Source organism: Fulmarus glacialis, unplaced genomic scaffold (assembly GCF_000690835.1).
Source record: "Fulmarus glacialis isolate BGI_N327 unplaced genomic scaffold, ASM69083v1 scaffold25437, whole genome shotgun sequence".
NCBI classification, from domain to species: Eukaryota; Metazoa; Chordata; class Aves; order Procellariiformes; family Procellariidae; genus Fulmarus; species Fulmarus glacialis.
Window position 1 is genome coordinate 9813 of NW_009225471.1, and position 14983 is coordinate 24795.

The 14983-nt window shown below is 44.6% G+C and overlaps 1 protein-coding gene across 1 annotated transcript in view; it reads right to left on the bottom strand.

The window, feature by feature from the left end:
* The window catches only part of LOC104080192 (protein scribble homolog), a gene marked incomplete at its 5' end in the record, with an annotated part of 16952 nt that extends 2732 nt beyond the window's left edge, over positions 1 to 14220 (bottom strand). The window contains 6 exons of the mRNA XM_009582496.1: positions 2763 to 2814; positions 6496 to 6533; positions 6928 to 7067; positions 11870 to 12058; positions 12369 to 12458; positions 14013 to 14220. Coding sequence (XP_009580791.1) covers positions 2763 to 2814; positions 6496 to 6533; positions 6928 to 7067; positions 11870 to 12058; positions 12369 to 12458; positions 14013 to 14220 — 717 coding nt within the window. The remainder of the gene's footprint in view (positions 1 to 2762; positions 2815 to 6495; positions 6534 to 6927; positions 7068 to 11869; positions 12059 to 12368; positions 12459 to 14012) is intronic.
* Positions 14221 to 14983: the final 763 nt, after the last annotated feature.

Genomic DNA, 14983 nt, shown 5'->3' on the forward strand with positions numbered 1-14983 from the left:
GGATACTGGTATATTCTGAACCAGTACAAGCCTCCCTTACGTGCTTCCTATCCTGTGACAGAAATCAGAAAATACTGGAAGAGAGCACAGGCATTGCAACTAGTATGAATCTAGAGATTATAGTTTTGTGAAATTTTGGCATTTTGGTGGGAAAGTCTGTAAAATGGAAGTCTGGAGAACAAAAGGGTGGATGCAAGTCTTTGGAGTAGAGACATGGCTAAAGAGGCTGGATGGGGATAAATTAACAATACAAGAAGGTGGAAAGATCATCTTTCATTCCTATGTGTATATGAGCTGCTGAGCTGAGTCCTAGACAAAACTAATAATACAGTAGAGATTAGTCCAGTGTAGGATAAAAAGATACCTTGCCTGTATAAGTTGCTGTAGACATTAGACATCCCAAGTGGACAAAGACCGTGAGGACAAAAGTAGTTTCTTACATACCATAAGGCATCCAGTAATAAGTGCAATACAAAGTTATCATCAAGGCTGTATTTCTGAAACCTGAAGGTTATAAGATTGGAAAGCAAAAGACTCGGGCTCTAAGTGATCTGGAAAAAATTATGTCATAAAGCAAACACATAGCATGGTTCCACCCTAAAAATGCTGTTACGTAGTTCAAGAACTTCATGGCCTCTTAAAAACCTTCGAATAAATGTTTTTAAATACATTTAAAAAATGATGACCATGAAGTCAGACTCGACAATGGAAAGAACATTTTCTTAGAGCCCATCTGCAATGGACAAGAAGAAAATGGTGTGCTTTGAAAGATGTTCAGAAGAGAGATATGCTAATGCTTTCCTGCAGTCAGCAGTAAGATACCCCTGGAGTTCCTGTTATAATGCTCTTCTAGCATAAAGTTTAGGAATTGCTTATGAGTTTACCATATGATTAAAAAGCCATAATTCCATGATCAAGGATAATTCTGATTAAAATCCCAGTGTGTGTAGAGGTGTACAGAGAAAAGGTGTCACTAAATGTAGCAATTAGATCTCTTCAAAGCTGTATTAAATACACACAGAAGTGAAAGGCCTGATAGGATATGTCAAATTGGTGCCTGAAATGCTGGGAGTTGCAAATGAAGCTGTAGGGGGTGGGAGGAGAATGCACAACACATAGTGTTGTTTTGAACTAGTTCAGCATATACTCCTTTGATCTTTGGTAACTGGTTTCCTTTCCTTTTCCTTTTATGGTAAAAAAAATGCAAGTAAAAATCACTCCAATTCTCAAGTATTTTCCCAGAGAAATATTTTATTCCAAGTATTTTCTCCACATGTTCTGAGAAGGATATCTGAAAAGAGACAAAAGCAGGCCTAGCAGGAGGCTGGAACTGATGCAGAAACGGAGGATTTAAAAAATTCCTCATACAGATGTAACGACTTGTCAAAATCTATGTAAAATTAAAAATAAAAATCTATATGTTGGCTGGAATGCTGCACTCCCTGGAAGAATGAGATGGGGGGGGGCATCTAAAAAAACCTTGAGAGCTTTGTCCTATACCAAAAGAGCTTAGCTGCATCTTCATCTGCTATCCTTCCAAACTGATTTTGGAAAACCTGCATTTTTTGGTGCCTCACACACATCACAGCCTCGCACAGTGGTGACTTAAGGATTACTTAAGGATTAAGGACTGGGTTAAAAAACTCTTGATAGGGCACCACACTCTTTTCTTTATGGCTTTTATTCTGTTTGAGGGCCCAACAGACCAACGACAGGCAACAGTGAGGTTTGAAGCCTCTAAGCAATTGGTGATTGTTTCCCAACCCTTCAATGACCTCCTAGTTACGTACACTGACTGAACGGACTGCCTCAAGAGAATAAGCCAGGGTTAAGAGGCTTACTCCGAGGGATGAAAAACAGATGTTGTTCTCAGGAAAGTAAGTTTTTCCTGAGTATCTCTGCAGCAGAACCTCCTTCTGGAAATGGCCCATACGTGGATCAGCTGTCTGGAGTGCAGCCTTTACTCAGAGAGATTTGCCAAGACAAAATTGAGGGAGAAACTGTTCCTTGTGTAAAATAAAGGGGGGGGGGAAAAATAGCTGCAAAACAGGCAGAAGACAACCAGCATCAACTGTTGAAGGAAACAGAAGTACTACTAAGGAGCAGGCAGGCCCTGCTGAGCTCCACACTACTACTACAGCCACCTAGAATGAAGTGGGAGATAGTCTGAGCCTGTCTGTTATAGCTGGGGACAGAAAGACATACCATAGCCAGGACAGCCTGAAGAGATACAGCAGTCAAAGCTTTAATTACCGTTTATTTAGGTGACTGTATACACAAATCCACAAGCGTAGACTTGGAAAGTTACCTGGGTACTCCAGCACCCAAATGCTCTCAAGTCTTAAACTAGGATGAATCTTACAGGCAGCAAGATTCTTTGCTCTAGCAAAAGGGGCACAAGGCCGACCCCGAACAGTGGACATTATCCACTTACAGCAGGTGACAGAGGCCAAAACTTCCCACCCACGTTCTACTACCACTCTTTACTCCAGAACACAAAACCAGGAGAAAACTAAGCATGCTTGTTACACACCATTCTCAGCAAATTAGCCATCACTAAAGCACAATGCAAATATCCTACCCAAAACTGAATGTGGCGAGTTTGGAGGTTTCATTCTAGAACGGGCAAAATAGGACATTGCTTCAAGCAGCAAGAAGTTGAAGACCTCAGGGTTGATTCCACAAACAGACATAGGGGAACCCTCTAGAACTGCGGTGGGAAGCAAGTAATACAAAGACAACTCCTTTGGCCATGAGCTTACCTGAGTTATTTCTGTCATCTATGTATCTGAGGTCATCAGCTGCATCAGGTGACTGGAAGAGAACAGAAGACATGAGCATCCACCTCTGTGACACTAGTGCCAGGTAATTCCCCACCTCCAGCCTTCCAACACACGACAGAGAACCTTTTGCCCTCAAAGGCGCTGGTAATACAGCAGCCAGGGCATGACCCTCAGTGAACGCACATGATTACAACATTAATCCTTTGTGCTAAAGTCAAGCAGCCCATCGCCTGAATTGCAGGATGAGGTGTCTGGCCACCAGAGCTCTCCTCCTTTTACTTTGTATATGTAGGGAGGAGAGGATAGGAAGTGACATGAAAGGCAGAAAGTGTAAAGACTACAGAAAACGTGTAGAAACATGGGAGGAGAACAAAGACATGAGCTACATTTCCTTGAGTGTCCTGAATCCTAATTCTGCATTTGCACTGTTCCCAGGCCTAGCTTCTTACGCAAAATCAACCTTCTTCTTTATGTTCAGGTGTGTATAGAGAACTGATGTTGGATAGGAAGCAGTTACATCCCGACAGATGGCGGAGATAGCTTTGGAGAAATGGCTAAGTTATAATCATGAAACTCCACCAGTTCCTGGTAATTTTAAAGCCTTCAGAACAAAGACCATTCCAACAACCAGAGCTATCTGCATCTCATCAGACCAGAGTGACAACACCATGAGAAAACAACTTTGCTCATGGTCATGAACTTGAGGTGGCTTGAAAATCAGCACTACTCTGGGGACAGGCATAAATGTCCCAAGCCCTACTTATTTTGCTGAAACAGAGAATTTAATCTAGCTGTATATAGTGCTTCAAGGATAGAAAGGTCAAAGTATTCTGTTGAGGTATTCTGTTTACTTCAAAAGTGGCTGCATTCGTTACTTCTAATATTCTTTCTAGATTTGTACACAATACTTACAGAGCTCAACACTTCTCTGAGCTATAGAAATGTAAGGATAAAGTTTCAGAAGAGCTCAGTATTCAGCAAGTTTAATAATGCCAAACTTGTCTGAAAGTTCTGGCCACTAGTGATCAAAATCTATCTTTTAGGGGTTGTCTTGCTTAGCTCTAGAGCACAAGTAGCTTAATTTTTCTTTAGTTGTAGGATAAAGGATGGTGGCTCTATACACTTACATGGAAACATTAGGGAAGTTTCACAGCTGTGAGAGTGCAAGAAGCCCTCATTTCCATATAAACTTGCCTATTTTGTGCAAGCAGCAAAATTGGAGGAGGCAGGAAAGAGGGGGAGATGATCTCAGCTCATTTAGTGCTTTAGAAATAAAGCAAATGTATGCTAGAAGTCATGCTCTTCATGAACAGCAGAGTGCAGAGCACGAGGGGCTGTGATGACTTTGGCATGCATTGCTGAGGAACACAGCACCGCCAGATACCACTGCACTGATCCAAAGTGAGTGACACAGTTGTGTGACTATGGCCAGGAAGAAATACAGTCTACTTAATTACTCTCTAAGCACTACTGAGAGAGGTCCAGAGGAACTGCCTAATGATTTGGAGGCGTAGCCTCCTTTGGAGGCACCTTCTTAGCTTCATGAAGACCCAGTGCTGCACTGTGGCCTCAGCAGAGGCTTGGGGAAACTCGGGTAGTCCAGAGCTGCCACTGGGGCTTGAGTGGCCAGCCCTCTAACTCACTCGGTACAGAACCTGGACAGGGACACACCGCAAAAGGGAAGGCATTCTTGGAGAAAAAGATGAGTGACTACCAAGGGCTGAGCAATACCATCAGTGAAAGGAGTCAGCCAAGCATATGCATCAAATAATGTATAACTGCTTGAGAATCCTCAAACTGCAACTCTGCTAAAGTCAGCCTGGCTTTGGGGATGACACCTTGGACCTGGGATCTTCGTGTCATGACAGCAAGTTAAAGCCCAATATGTCAGTACTTGCTAGCTCTCCACACACAATACAAATGTAACTGCAGGTATCTGCTTCATTGTCTTTATATAAAACTAAAAAAAAAAAAAAAAAAAAACCTTAAAAAAAAAAAAACTACAGACATACAGTATCTGCTCAAATCAGCTGTCACAAATGCAATCAGTTAATGACTAACCCAGAAAATAAAAGAAATGCAGTTCACAGTCCTTGGCAACTGGCTCTAGGTGGCCCTGCTTTAGAAGGGGGGTCGGACAAGATGACCTCCAGAGGTCCCTTCCAACCTCAACCATTCTGTGAGTCTATGACAAAGCAGCTTAAATGAAATGAGGTTCTTTTAAGAAGGAGAAGAACCTCGCCATGGCGCTCACCCTTGAAACTTGTTGTTCTCTTACCATGTGATTACTTCACAGTTCATCTACAGCAGAGTTACAACATACAAGAATTGTCACCACAGCTGTTTCTTTGGCAGGATGCTGGATACATTCCAGTTTGAATTTAACATTTGCTCCAATTTGCAATTTGTTGGCAATCATTTCTATTGGTTTTTTTCCCCTTTTAGTTCTCATCTTTCACTTAAAAATATTTCAGGATCAATTAAGGTGAAGATGTAGCTGTTTTATATTTGCAAAGCTTTTGTCATTAATTTTAACACCATCTGGACCAACTTTTTCACAATTTCACTTGACTGAAGCCTCCAATAAACCCTCAGTTGTTCAGCATGGCTGGTTGTCATTGCCTCCCACACAGACAGGCTCTTTGAAGAGGACTTCCTCAAATCATCCAACCTTTGCTCTGAAGGTCATCACTTCATGTGCAGGCACTTCCATCAAATCAAGCCCTAACCAATCTAATAGATGGTTCAGCATGCAGTTTATACCTGGATTTCGTAAACAGGTTTGGAGGAAGGAATAGCAGCAAATTCCCGGTAGTCAAACTTCTTTTCAGACATGGACTAGAAGGGACAGTAAAAGAGAAGAAACAGAGAAGAGAGAGTAAGGGGAGATAAATGGATGGAAAACCAGTAGCAAGCTGAGCAATCTATGCAGAGATAAAAGCAGAAGCAGAGCGTCATTCTCAGTTAGTGCCAAGAGTGCCTGGATACAGCCTCTGAAAATGAGGCACCTCTGAGACATTGTCTTTTTAGCTGTTCTGGTGTCAGGACAGGGGTCCCAAGTTGCAGAGAAAACATTATGTGCTCCAGTAAAATGCATATGCACACCAAGTTTGGTAGGAAACCTATTTTGGGGGGAAAATCCATGGCAAGATTCCTGATAGCTGTAGCACAGTCAGGATTTCAATCCAGAGTTGGCTGTATTGTGTGACCTTGGGCAAAACCAGGTTCCCTCTATGTGCAACTGCTCCCACTCTTCCGTTTGTCTGTTTTCTAATTTTGACAGTTCTCTGCAACAACGTCCTGTTGCATTTATACAGTGCTTAGAAAAAGGAAAATGCTGATTTCAGCTGAAGTCCTCAGTTTTATGCTGTTGAGGAAACAAGGGGCCAAAGTCTCTGAAGGGAGAGGCTTTCTGAACATGGAGATGAAGAACCAAGAAAAGGATGAAATAATAAAACAGGGAAACATGAAACAGATGTTACATCATAGTTGCAAAAAAGGGGGGATGCCTCTAGCAATGGGTATGGCAGAGCTCCATCCACCATGCCCTCTTCACAATTCTGTGTATCATGCAGCCAGACCTAGCTTAAGTATTTAAGTAGGTTAAGTAGGGATCCCAGGGCCCAGATGCACAGTCTACACCCAAGCTGAGTAACCGAGAAATGCCAGGATTATAGGCGAGATAACAAAAGCAAGCAGAAGTATGTCATACCAGCCTTCCCGGTGAAGTGACATTTCTGGGACTGCAATCTGCAAAGGACGACAGAAAAGCACTGTTTAGTGAATGGCTGTATTACATGCAACACTTCCCCAAATCTGCCCCTTCCATTTAGCAGCATTTAAGTGTGATAAAAGACTACGCTCAGGAAAGACACTGCCTTCTCAGAACAAATGCCTCTTTCCTGTTTTTTTAAAAAAGTCATGATGCTGGTTTTATTTCTGCTCTGGTTCCCTGGAACCATACCTCAGATGTTCTCTCACATTTTCTATAGATCAGGCCCATCCCCTATGCTAAGAGATGTCATATGCCCCAAAGGACCTTCCAATCTAGGCTGAAGGAGGAAATTGCTTTCAACACGTCTGCTTTGTTAAGCTAGAGAAGCATTAACTTTCTTCCTCAGAGACAGAGATAGCTATACAGTACCTTCCAGTGGTGTTGGTGATGGGGTAGGAACAGGTGAAGGTGACTCTGCCAGCTGCTCCAATGTGCTGCGTTTTTTCCCCTCCTTGGACTTGGCAATAACCATTTGGGCTTTAAGAGCATCCTGTTCAAGTGATTTCATCCTGCCTCAGAAATGAGGGAGGGAGAAAAAGACATCAGACATTGCCTTCTCGATAAAAGATAATGCCGCCTTCTGCGCCCAGCAGCCAGACCACAGTCAACACGCTGAGCGCAGAAAGGCGAAATTAAGCACCCTTGGTTCCCGGAGGCAGACAAGACTTTCAAAGCAGGAGAGGAGAACAGCTTGGTTTGCTGTCATCCTGAAACGTACATGCCATCGTATGCATTGAACAGAGAGCGCCTAGAGCTAAGCGTCAAGGCACTGAGAAGCTGCAGGCCTTTACAGAGATACCATATACGATGGGAGAGCAACCCAAGCTGGGAAAGGAACTGCAGGGGCTCAAATGAGTAGGATCAGTTCTCAGGGCTTTATTCTCCTCTGTGCTCTCAGTGTGTTGCATCTTAACCCTCTTCAGCCATCAGGAGATTATGAAATAGCTAAGAAAAAGTAGGCTCAGCCCTCAGAAATGTCTGCTCCCTTCTCCCAATCAAGGAGACCCAGCATCCCCCCTCATTCTCATTGAGACAACTGCTGGTAGTCTGTGGGACCTCAGGGAAATGAACACCAGCAACCACTAAAATTTCCTCCCTACCCCTAGCAGGCCACAGCGGGGAGCTCTGCATTAGGATGTCGGGATACAGAGAGGACTGTTGAGCATGCAGCTGGCAGGGAGGGGGCTGTGCACACCTGGATTGGCTTCCTGACCCAGGGATTCTTGAGGCGTGACTCTGCATTGGACTAGACATCTGAGCTGGCCTGGCCCCGGGAGCAGGTGCCCACTGTCGGGACTGGTACAGCTTCCTGGCCAGATCCTGCTCGTACTGTTTAATACTGTCTTCAAGAGCTGAGGATCTGAGGAGGAGGAGGAGGAAGAGGAGGAAGAGGAAGAGGAGATGATGGTGATGAACATCGCAGTGGACAAGCGCAGGGAAAGAAAGAAACAGATACAGGAACATACCCTGGCAAGGAGAAATGGGTCTGATACAGGGTCTGATCACCTAAGCCCTGATTAAAACAGGCTCCTATATCTGCTCCTGTCCAACACCAACTGCTGCAGAAGAAGCAGGAACCTCCAGAGGGCAATCTGGGATGACGTGCCCAGAAGCATTAGCCTCAGCATCTAGAGACTGCCCTTGTACGGGCTAGGAGGAGAGGACTAGAAACACCCAGCAGACCAATGGAGAAGGCCCAGGAGGTTGTTACAAAGACGTGTGCATGTGTGTACGTGTGAAGCAGACTGAGGGAGTACAGGGCATGAGTGAGTGTGTGTGCACACATCTGATAGTCTCTCAGTGTACATTTGCATACATATATCTGACACCTGTTAGCATGCACCTTTGTTTGACCACGAGAAAAGGGGAAGCAAAACGGACAAGCACATTACAAAAGATCTATTTGCCACAGGCCCCGGAACACATGCAACTGAAGAGGCGAGTGCATCCGTAAAATAGCATGTGCATGGTAGGAAAACTGCCAAGATGCATATAGCCCTTGCTGTACACCTGCCCCCTCGGTATGTGCCTGTACCTTCTTAATCACACTCTTCCTGTGGCATGAATGCCAACGGTTGTGTGTGCCCGGAACACTTATATAGCATGGGTCCCCGTGTGTTTGTCCCAACAGAGCACAGGGGTGTGTGCTGGGGGGGAGAAGCGGGGCGCATCACATGTCCTGGCAGAGCACTGATGACACAGGGAGAAAAAGGAAAGCCCAAGAAGGTGCAAACTGATGGGGTCACAAGTGACAGCACACAGACCAGAAAACTGGAAAGAAGCAGAAGATAGAAGATTAGAAAGAAAGTAATAAAATCAGTGGCATGCACTTAAAGAAAATACAGGTTAGTGAGGCTGCAGCACCATGTGCAGGGCAATACAGTCCTCCTTCTCCCACAGCACGTAGTGCTGCCTGGGGGCCTCTGGAAATAAGACCTGAGCCCTGGCTGCCATCACGTCACTCTGCCTGCTCTAGCAGTTATAGAAGAGGGATCCCAAGAAGACCAAATCATCCTGGAGATCTGTGGTAGCATGGAACAGTCCATCCTTGTCTTACAAAAAGGAGCACATTATGGTGACTGACTGATTCCTGCCAAGGCCAAAATAAGCAAGGCCTTAACCCTACCCAAGGAATCAGCCAGGTACTTCTCTAAGAACTGAATAAAAAGCTACACCTTGGTATCAGAAGCAAAGTGGAGCTGAGGACCTGGTCTGCAGAACTTAAAACCAGTAACACTGGATCTGCTAACTGAAAAGCAAGACAGCTAAAAGTAGCTTCTCCTTGTCATGTATTCTCACCTCTAAAAGGCTGTCCTTTCACTAGTTCATTTTCCATGAACAAAACATGCTTAGAAGAGAAGAAACCGAAGGTTTGGAATGCAGGGATCTCTCTCCTGCCCATAATGGACAAAACCACCAACCCTTCTACAGTGTAATGTAGAACTTTTACTGTGCCCTAAGCAATTGCAACAAGATCTAGCTAACCCAAAAGCATAGTCAGATGTACAGTAATGTTACAGGAACAAATTGCGTGATCACCTAAAAAAAAAAGTCGGAGCTGACATTACCTCATAAAGCCTGCCCCATCGTATGAGGAAATATGCATGGGAAGCGGAGGCACGAGGGAGAGAAAATCCTGCGTATCTAATTGGGAAGGGATGACAGATCAGTCTCTACCGCCTCTACAAGCACAGTGATGTTTATTTTCAGGAGGAGAAGCCCGACAGACAACTTCTGTTTTGTTGGATCAAATACAACAGTGGAGCTTTTTTTTTTTTTTTTTAGGTACAAAGACTGAGCAGCAACTCTGTGCAAGATGTCTACTCCTGACAACACTGTGGTGCTTACACAGCATTGTCTTGACAGTCAGTTTTTAATGTATTCAACGCTCATAGCCTTCCTGTGAGACAGAGAAGTGCTATTACAGTCCTCTCGCCATGCATCTGCAGCACAGAGGGACTCTGTGATCTGTCCAACGTCATAAGGAAGTATATGCCAGAGCAAGAATTTGGATCTGGTCATCTCAGCCCCAGCCAGCCTCTTCTAAGCGATGGTTTGTAAGCACACATTTGGCTCCACAACACCTATGCAGCTTCTAGCCCTGTAACACAAGGGCAATGCGTCAGTTTTGGCAGGCATTGTTTACAAATTCTCTTCCACTTGTATTTTTGTAAATGGGTTGTTCTTGTTCCTGGCTTAATGTGAAAATATAGAACTTCCATTTGCAAGTGATGCCACCTGAAAAGTTGTGACACAGAAACCATGGGAACAGCATCAACTAGAACAGGCGTGAGGTGCCAAATACAGCAGAACATTCAGTGAATCAGAGCAGCAGACAGAATCCCACAGTATTTGGAGCATGAAACAACAGCACAGGGTGGAAACAATCCTGCCAGAGCACACTCTGTTGACATCCTGACTCATCACTGTGCCTGTATGCAGGCATCCCCATTAGTGGGGAGCCAGGGAAGGAGAGATTACTAAGTATAGACTCACAGAGTAATTCAGGTTGGAAGGGACCTCTGGAGGTCATCTGATCCAAAAGCAGCTCAAAAGCAGGGCCAGCTTCAAAAGGTCTAACAAACATGCTTCCAAATCAAGGTTCCATATAACAAACAGGCTTTCCAGTGACCTGTTCAGCTTTCTGACATTATAGGGCAGTGCAATGAAACTAAGGCAGTGCTTCAGAAAAAAATTTCCAGCTGAGACAGACTAGGCAAAGGACTCATCCAAGGCAAAGAGTTGGAGCATACCAAGAAAGTTTTTCTTGAAGGGCAAAAGCCCTGGTACTAGGAACATTAGTCCAGCTCCAAATAAACCATAAGCAGATCTGTTACACAATCAAGTAACAATGGGACGCTTTGTACCCTCAAAGCCCTAGATAATTAGCCAGCTCTCATTGAGGATTCCACTATATATTTCTTCATCCTCAGAGCCTCCCAGAAGATGACAGCACCGTTATCATGCATGCCTAAGCACAAACACTGCAGTTGCCAAGTGGTATCACAACCCACAGTAATCCCTCCAGCATCTTATCTCGCAGGCTGGCAAGGATGACTCACTAGCAGCCCTGTTCCTCTAAAAGCTCTCATTCAAACCCCCAAAAGAGACTGTTTCAGATTGTCCTTTGAATGCCTCCTACAGGAACATTATGGGAAGAAAACTATAATTAGTTATAGGAGCAGCTTAACTAATTTTTGAAAGGACTTATATGACACAATAAATGCCTGGACTAGCTTCAAGTCTTAAGTTCTGAGCTAGAAAGTTCTCTTTCTTCCCAAACAATTTTTAATCACTCTTTCATAGCTGATAAAACAGCTTGTGTGAATAAGAATGCCATCGTCTTGCTAATTTCTTGGCTTCAGCAAGTTTTCCAGTCTAGCAACAATGTGAAATGCTCTTTCCATTTTTCTTTTTGAATGTGTCACCTTGCAGCTTCAATAAAAAAACCAATCTTTTTCTCGTGTTACAAAGGAGGTGGGAAGCTGTGTGCTGAGAGGGAAGGAATACATTCACCATCACATAAAAGTGTTTAAGTTATGTTTTTTATAAAACTCCACGGTCTTCATGATTGTGCAAGCACTGTTGAAATATAAGAGTATGCCCATGTAGCTGTCAGAAACAGATGAGCTCAGCCAAGCAGCAGATGCTTTGCACTGTTTGAACAGACACTATATAACCTCCCCTAACATCTGACTTAGAAGGCTTGTTTATTCCGTTTTTAATACCATGTAATCCAAAAGACATGCAGCGGGTCCCCTGTTCCTGAACTAGCCTAGTGAAGAGAACAGCGAAGGTTCTTCTGTCTCACCGTGCTGCCCTCCACATTGCTCGTTTCTCTGCCTCCAGAGCACGACGTTCTGCTGGAGAAAGCTCCTTCTCTTGACCACTCAGAAGCTCAGGACTCTGCATTCGCAATCGCTCCTGGTGCCGCCGTTCAGCTTTGGCTGTCCGCACAGGTGCCACTGGATCCCCTGCTCCAGGATATAAGGGACTCAACCTGGGCAGAGAGAGAAACAGTGAGAGGTAGGCTGGCCTGGTCCACCACAACTCTTAACTGCCTGTTTTCAAGATAAAAGGTGATGACCGACACCCCCAACCAACTGTTTAGTACCACATCCAAGGACACCACCTTGGGAGATGGAAGGACACGTAACAGAAGTGAGTTTCTCTTAAGAAGTTGGTTCCGATCACAGTTTCTCTTTCTCCACAAAATCCTTCCTTTTACACCCTATGTCTGCTAAAAAGGAGGAGCCATCTGCTCCATCATCTGGCAGCTCCGGGGCAAAGGACATGGCTGATCCACTTACGCAGACATAGAGTTGGTTCTCTGTTCAGGCTTGATTCCCTCTTCCAGTGAATTCCTCTGTGAGCTGCTGTTCTCATTGACCTCAGAGGGCCTAGAGCAAAACCAAGCAAGTCAGCTAACAGTACCACAGGCTGACATACCCAAGAACAGTTCAGAACAGATCCAAGCCCCAGAAAGCAACAACTAGTTCAGTTTGACGACACAGTTCTTAATGATTTTGCTCAACAGCTCCTTCTCCATTGCTGCAAGCATTTCCTTATTTCATAAATGTTCACGCTCTCTAGCATCAGAACTCATTTTCTTCCTTTGGAGGCCAACCATCCACTAATACACACACACTCTTCAGATGTAATGCATCGTGTTTGTCGACAAGTTCTTGCACGGTTCTAGCCTGGCTCTTTCCAGCTGCCATTACGTGACGCGCAGCCTGGCTGCTTCCAGCTTTTTCCTTTGCTGATGGCAGATATGCAGGAATGTTAACAAAGGATGACCCTCCTAGGTTGTAAGTGAACGCACATCTGGGCTAGGGACAAATCCCGAGTGATCTCAGAACAGCGATTCTCAATGTAGCCACTCTATGCGCAACTGCCTGACACACTGAGGCTTTACGCTCATAACCAAATTACTGCAAACTTCAGACCAGCTGAGCTGTAGGTACCATCTGCAGTTGTGCACATGCAGATACTGCTCAGTTTGATCTGTAATGAAAGGACGTCACACAAGCCTGTTTTCCACAAGTTAAGAACATGCACACAGTTACTGTGGCTCAGCTGGCAGTAAGAAAGTTTATCATGACTCTGAGCCATGATACTGCTCAAGTTTATTTTGATTAAATTTCAGTTTCTGTTCTAGCATGACAAAAAATATTTAAAGAAACACAAATTCAGTCTATTCCACTGCCTCGCCTTTGTTCAAGCATACATAATAAGCAACCGTAAGTCATCTGATGAATCCAGCCTTACTGTTCTCTAACCTTCCACATTTCAGTAGGGATAAGTAGGCCTTCACATCAAACCAAGAAGCTGGTTTGCATTTGGCCGCTGTCCTTCCTTAGAGTTGCCCTGTCAGCACAGGAAGGTCTCAGTGCATTAATCATGTCACAAGTTCCTCAACAGAGACTGGACAGAAACAATGGAGAGAAATGAGATTCAAAATGACAGGGTAAGTGTTTTCAGCCACTGTAAGACTGACAATAAAAGTGTTTGTGAGGAGAAGAATGTCTGTATCAAAGACTCAGAGGAGAGAGTCAGATAAGGACAGCTTCAGCTTTATTCTAGTGCAACCGTATTTTTATCTGAAGTCTTACGAGAAGCCTTTTCTCATTCTCCAGTTCTAAGCCCAAGAATTAGAAAAACAACATCAAGGCAACCTGGAGGACAAGTCCAGGAAAACCAGGAAACAAAAGCCTAAAAAACCCCCAAACCTAGGTTCAGCATCAGGGCTTATCTTGAACTAGCTATCTCTAAAAATCAACATCTCTACATAGCCGAGTGCACAGCTGAAGAAGCTATTCTTCTGAAAAGAAAGAACTGGAAAACCCTACCCATTTCTATGCTGAAGAAGAAACACTGCCCAGCCCTCTTCCCTGAAAATTATTGACACTGGGACACCTCTGACACATATGGGTGGTACAGTCTTGTCTTACCGAGTTGCTGGAGCCTGGATGCTCCTTCCATTTAGTCTCTCAATCTTGTACTCAACTCCTTCAATGATGACACTGGACTGCATGCTCATCTCAGGCACCTGTTTTACCATCTCATCCTCTTCTGCCTCTTCCTCCAACAGAAGGGTACGTTTCTGCTGCAGTTTTCGAGCTGCCAAAATAAAGACAGACTCATACCGTAAAGCACTCGCTAAACCCCCACAAGGATGCAACCTCTAGGCAGGTCCTTATGCTCATCATCCCTGCAAGTTTGTGCTGTTTTAAGTCCATACCCTCTCCACGGATGCCTTTGTTTCTCCTCCACTCCACTAACGCTTCAGATGTAACAAACTTTACACCATCCCCTCAGTCCCTCCTTCCTTATTCCCTAAAATTCCATTCCTTCAGACTTCCAACAGTTCATCATGCTGTTCCACTCAAACTGGAAGTTGTGTGTAGGCTCTTCTTCCCCCTTCCCCAGAGTGGACAGCCCTAGGAATCTGCATACACATGTTGAGTCCGATCTTCCCACTTGCCTCCTGGAGGGACCAGAGCCTGGAGTGCTAGTGATGAACTTCCACACATAGCAGTGGACCGGGGAGAGCCATTAGGCAGGCAGACGAATAGGTCACAAGAGGATCAGGGACAAAAGGGGCCAGAGCGCAGGCTGCTCTCTGCAGGCAGGTATTCTGCCCGTGACCAGTCACCAGCGGTGTTCCTCAGGGCTCAATTCTAGGGCCCGTTCTGTTCAATGTTTTTATCAATGATCTGGATGCAGGAATTGAATGCACCATTAGCAAGTTTGCTTATGATACCAAACTGGGATGTGCTCTAGACGCTCTCAAGGGACATGAGGCCTTGCAGAGGGATTGGGCAATCATCAAGAGCATGAAAATTAACAAGGACAAATGTCAGATTCTGCACCTGGGACAGAGTAATGCCAGGTACAAGTATAAATTGGGAGAGGAGTGGCT